Below are 6,048 nucleotides of genomic sequence, written 5' to 3'. Positions count from 1 at the left end.
GGAAACCCTGTTCCTCTGCAGGGGTTCCCAATCAATATCTCTGGATTTTCTGTCTGTTTAGCATTTGAAAGGAGAGCTCAGATTTCTTCTATGGAGTAAGAAGGCCTCTAGCTCTTTATGTCCCACCTTAAAATGCTGCCTTTGAAGTTTACATACCTATAGGAGCTCCCTGTCCAGGGGAGACTTGCAGTGTTAGACAGGTTTGTGAGCTGTTGTGGCTAGGCCCTGCTCCTTGAGGTAGTCCAGCCATGGACTGCAGCTCAGATCTCAGGCCCAGCCCTGGGAAACAGTTATTTCTCCTGCTAATCTGACACAGTATGTTTTAAAGGCATTGTTTCATTTTGCTTTTGCCCCAAGTCTTACCCTGTAATTGTAAGTGTGCACAAAAATGAAAAACAAAATGTCAATTTTTAGTTGTCATACTGTATTTTCTCACAGTTGGAATTGTATTCAGAACACATCATTAAAATATGTTCATGTTCTGCCTTTTTTTTTTTTAATCCTGAAGATGACAGCTTCTGATGGTGTACAGGAGAGTGTCCCGGTGACAGTCAATATCCTGGTGATTGATGCAAATGATAATTCTCCAACCTTCTCCAATATATCGTACAATGTCAAGATTTATACAGATATGAAGCCTGGGGAAGGCGTTATAAAGGTAGTTTCAGATCTTTTTATTAGCTTTGTTAACTTGCTTTTTGTTAGTGGTAGATGATCTTGTTAATACAAAATTGAAATGCACTGAAAACAACTAGAAATCAAGTTTCTGTATCTCCATCCACTTCATTAAGTTATTTAAGCTATTAGAAGGTTGCTAATACTCAATGATGGGCTTGTCTCAGATGCATAGATGCAGTTCAGCTGTTTCATCTGAAGTTTTACAAAATCTTTTTCATCTGAAAAATCTCAAAAAGATATTCTTGAATTAGTGAGATATTGAAATAAAGCAGTTTGGGAGAATAGGTAAACAGTTCAGTTGAACATAACCAGAAATGTTTTGCCGCGTCATAAAACCTTTTGGTTTTCACAGAAGCCAAATCATTTGTTTGTAGAGCAAATGAGCAGTGAAAAATGTGTTGAACACAGGCCCAGAAAGAGAAGCAGTTTTAATTAAAGTTTGCAATCACTGATTTACATTTCAGTGCAGACTGGAGGTGAATCCTAGTTGCACTGAAGTTAATAGAAGAATTACCACTTTTTTGAGTTGTAGTTCTTGTAAGATTTCAGCCATGCCCCTGAGAGCTTCCAGTCTAGATGGACGAGAAGACAAGATGCTGTTAGTGGAGGGTGGCATTCAAGGATGGTGGAAGGCAGTAGATGTATTGCGGGGGAAAAAAAAGTTTCATCAGCTGACTTAAGTAATAAAATACCATTTTCTTATGTATAATCAACAACTAAGCATTTGAAGGCAGCAGTGATTTAACGGTATTAGGAGCGAGTTCAGAGTCTTTTGGCATATGGCCTTCCTGAGCTGGACTGACTTGGTGCATTTACTATCTTTGGATCTTCCTTAATGTTACTCTTGTCTCTTCAGCAGTCTGGGCTACAAGGGCTTAAAAGCATCAGTGAGATCCACAGGGACATTTTCAGCAAAATTTAAGAAAACATAAGAATTTTAAACATAATTAAGTTCCTTCAAGCTTTGCACAAGGCTGTATGGGGAGAGGTGTTGGGGAAGAGACCAAATACTGTTTTCCTGAATGAGAAAAATTATAGAATGGTCTGGGTTAGAAGGGGCCTTAAAGATCATCCAGTTCCACATTCTACTAGACTGTGTTGCTCAAAGCCTCATCCAACCTGTATACTCCATGTATAAACATGTAGATTTTTAGAATAGAATACGCTGGGTATTGAAGGTACAGAAATACATACAGTGCTGAAAAAATGTCAATCAAGGTTTTTTCCTAAAGCATAAGCACTCTAGTCCAAAAAGAAATCATCAGGGTTATCACACAGCCTTTGTTGTGCAGGGCAGCAGGCAATGTAGTGTGCTATGGGTATAAAATATCAGAGTATCTAAATAGTTTTTCCTCTTAATGGTGTGTGTGGCAGGAAACATGAGGCAGAAAGTGTTGCTAAATGAGACTGCAGTATGTGTGAGAGGAATGGTTTCAGTCCCTGAAGTTGGCCTTAAGGATGCTCTGAGCTGCCTGAGTTGGGTTTATGATCCATGGGATGGAGTAGAGCAGCTACTGTGCTTTTCTAAAGCAGCTGCAGTGCTGAAGTACTTAGGTGTTCAAAGGGAACCCTTAGGCTGTTCTGAGGGTTTATACTTTCTGGTATTTCAACTGCAAATATTTTCAGACCCTGGAGGCATGCAAAGGGCAGGAGTACATATTCCTTAGTAAATTGTTCCTTCTGGGAGAAAGCAAGAAGAGAGCTCTGCAAGGCATTAGCCTGGACCACTAGAATGAGCTTAGCAGAGACACAAATTTTTTCTTTCTGAGCAGGTTCAGTCTGAGAGACTCTTACATTCCTCCTTCTCCACTGCCCATTGCAGCAGTTATGTGTGGCCTTCCCACACTGACACTGTGCAACTGCTCCTATAAAGAGCATCAATCAGATCAATGAAATGATGCAGATTAGAAACATGGCAAGGACAGAGCGTAAGGGCAGATATGATGAGAAGTTTAAATGTAACTATTGTTAGTCAGGCTTTAAACTTGCCTTTGCTAAAAATTAAAATTATTTTGGAAAATGTAAGAGTTCTGAGAATGAGGTTTTTCCCTTCTCCACACTTCTGCCTGCAAGGTCAACACATGGTTACTTTAGACTATGTGAGTTTATCAAGTGGTCAGAGATAGAGGGTAGATAGTTCTGGCTGTTTCGGGAAAGGAGTTGGTTTTCAACTGATCTTACGCTGCCAGATGATCTGAGTTTATAAACAAATTGACATTTAAAAAAAGCTAAGAGTCACCTTAAGATTTCTGCATACTGTGATAATGGCAGTAATAATGATTTCAGGCTGCTGGAGTATTAAGGAAGTTGCTCACCTTGTTATTTTGCCTGGGCTTCAGGCACCAAATCTTTCGTTCAGTGTTACAGGAGTGCAAGAAAAGGGATTTGTCTTGGAGAGAGTTGAGTAGCCCCCAAGTCTGTGATGCCAAGAATGCCCATGAGTTTCCTTAGGCCAGGAAAGTGGATATGTGCTGCCTAATCAGGGTTTGCTTCTGCTTTAGAAATATCTTCTGAAATGGAAAACAGGCTTTTTTTTTTTTTTTTAAAATGAAAACAGGCTTTTTTTTTTTTTTTTTTTTTTTTTTTTTTTTAACTGCTAATACAGTTATTTTGATTATATTCTTAGCTTGTTCTCTGTACATGGAACAAACTCATCCCTGAAACCCTCTCTCATCATTGGTGTAAGAATCATTTAAGATTCTCTGCTGTGGGATGATGATCAGCTGTGATAGTTCCCAGAGGAAAATGACCCAGGTCAGATATGATTAGTCTGTAAAAACCACTTTCTCTAAAGTAGGTTAGAAAAAGAACATGACCTCGGTGAATCTGTATGATCTCATAATCATTTACACATAAGTGCTGGCTAGAACTTAACTCTCTACTCAGACTTATTTTCAGATATGATCAAGAAAGTATTTATTTTATGAAGCATGTCATCTTTCTACAAAAATGTTAATTTCTGCTATAGCAGAGTTAAGTGCTCTCATGTAGTTGCCACTTTGCTTCTATTATCTTGAGGGCAATAAGGGATTAAGATTTTTTTTTCTCTTTTTTTTTGCTGTGTGCACTTGCATGAAAATGTACAAATAACCCCAGTTTGCATGTGCTTGTTGTCCCATTTTGCAGGAAATTATTTTGATTTTAATTCTGAAAAAACTCCTCAAATATATATGTAGTTAATTGTGTAGATTGTGTTTGTTGTCTGCTACACTCTTAAAAAAAAGTAAATTAAAAAATCAATAGGCTCAGCTTGAAAATAGCCACAAATAGGAGGAAAAAGAACTAATTACAAATAAAATTCAATTTATTTTTTTTTCACAAATTTTTAGACCAAGGTGTTTCCCTGCTTTCCTTATTGCCTTTAAGAGAAGTGAGCAAAACAGTGGAAACAAATCTGCGTGCTGCTGAGTTGCATTGGTTTCTTCTGAGAGCCTATGGTGGTGATAATCTACCTTTTGCCTTCCAGTTGTACATGTGAGCTGCAGCTTTGTGTGGCTGCTTGTGGATTTTTCAGGAGGTTGGAGGGTACCGTGAGAGAGGAGCTTGTCCCCTTTCCGGGAACAATCTCCCTCCCCTTTCAGGGGATGCTCAGCGGAGCATGAAATCTCTGCTCCTTGACTTCTTGGGCAGGGGCTGTAGCAGTGCCATTGGGGTGTTGAAAGAATTGCTTTGGGAAGTTTTTATTTGAGTTGTCTACTCGGAGTACTTGTGAGGTAGTTTGTGGCCTTGGTTGAGGAGACTGTTTTCTCAGTGAAGTTTAAATCTCTGTATATTCTGTCCCTTTCAGCTTGAGAATTTGTCTGATTTTTCCTTCTGCTTTTAGAGGTATTTTATTGTGCTCCCTGAGAGTCTCAATCTAGCTGATTGAGAAATCTGTCATTTAGAACAGTTGAGTGTGTGGTAAATAAAAATTATCACTAGAAAGACTGATTAATATTAAACCTATTAAAGTACTTAATTCCCTCTTTTTTATTGTATTATAGTTTTGCTGTCCTGTTTTCCACTTTTCTATTAGTACTTTCTTCCTGTAATTCAGAAATGTAAACTAGTTATGCACTGATGATTGGAGTATGCAGCAGTAATGCAGTAATATTTCACAAAAGTAATTTAAAGCCACTCTGTTCCTTTAGACATCTGTCATTTCTCTACACAGCATAAATTGTACAGGGCAAAGAGAATATTGAGCAAGAAAATGAGAGAGCTGAGAAGGGACAGAGGATGGCAAAAAACCCCATTATCCACCTATATCTTTCTGTAGATTTTCCTGAAGATCAAAGACTTCCTTGGCCCACGAAGAGATTTTGTTTATGTTCTCTTTACAGAAAAACTCTTCAACTGGCCTTAAGAAGTATATGCTGTTCTTACCCTGCTTTAAATTTATGAAACTGAAATAACCTATTTTAATTTATCTGTGTATCTTAACTTCTATCTAATTTCCTGTTGCGGAGGTATAACCCATTTTCAAGGTTTCTCTTGTAAAAGGACAACTATATAACTCCATGACTGAATGGAAAATAAACTTTGCAGTGGATTAGTGCATTACCTTGTGCAAGCTGAAACAATTCTGCCCAAGATCACCAGTGCAAGTTAATTTGAAGGTCTTGCCCCAGATCTTGGTTATGCAGAGCACTTAACTTCACACATCGTGGCACACACAGCCATCATGCTGGAGGTCAGCAATGAAAGCAAAAAGATAAAACACGGTAAAACTGCAGGCAGTAAAGTTTCTATCACTTATCTCTTGCTCACAGTAGAATGAGTCCTGAGCAGTAACAGTACTTTCAGTTGTACATGGGGACAAATTTTATTTAGAGCCATTTAATAAATACCTCCTCTGGGACTGTTTCACCGTTAGCTCAAACGTAGCTTCTTGGTGCTGGATCAGTTTGTCTCTTTTAATGTTTCCTTTCATTCCCTGCACATATACACATGTGACTCCCATCCTTGTATACGGACACATACTAAATTATGTATGAGAGACGTGTTTGGCTGTTTGCAGTTTGGCATATGCTCATGGTTTACAGTTCTTAAACATGCATCTTGCTATAAAGCCACAGAGCAATTTAGAGGAAATCTCATCTCCAAACCAAACTTAATGTTTTATTTATGTGGTTATTTGCAACCCTTTACCTTTCCATCTATAAAATAAACATATTAGCAGAAACAGAAAACAAAAACTGGGTTATGTTTGTATTTCTCAGTAAATGTACTTATATACTTGAGTGAAAATAATGGATAGAGACTTAATGAAATGTCTGAAGAAGACATTGAAAAAGTATTTTGAGCTACTCTGTTGGTGTTGGGTTTTGTTGGCTGGAGTTCAGGTGTATCTCTGTCACAATCCTGTTTGCCCCCGACATACAGAAACTC

The 6,048-nt window shown here is 38.2% G+C and overlaps 1 protein-coding gene across 1 annotated transcript in view; it reads left to right on the top strand.

Moving 5' to 3' along the window:
- The window catches only part of LOC114818414 (protocadherin-15-like), a gene marked incomplete at both ends in the record, with an annotated part of 78,944 nt that overhangs the window by 33,626 nt on the left and 39,270 nt on the right, over positions 1-6,048 (top strand). The window contains one exon of the mRNA XM_029084160.1: positions 509-658. Coding sequence (XP_028939993.1) covers positions 509-658 — 150 coding nt within the window. The remainder of the gene's footprint in view (positions 1-508; positions 659-6,048) is intronic.

The sequence above is a fragment of the Antrostomus carolinensis genome, unplaced genomic scaffold (assembly GCF_000700745.2).
Source record: "Antrostomus carolinensis isolate BGI_N321 unplaced genomic scaffold, ASM70074v2 scaffold16573, whole genome shotgun sequence".
Taxonomy (NCBI): Eukaryota; Metazoa; Chordata; class Aves; order Caprimulgiformes; family Caprimulgidae; genus Antrostomus; species Antrostomus carolinensis.
Note: the sequence above shows the minus strand (reverse complement) of the source record. Positions and strands in the feature narration are given on the sequence as shown.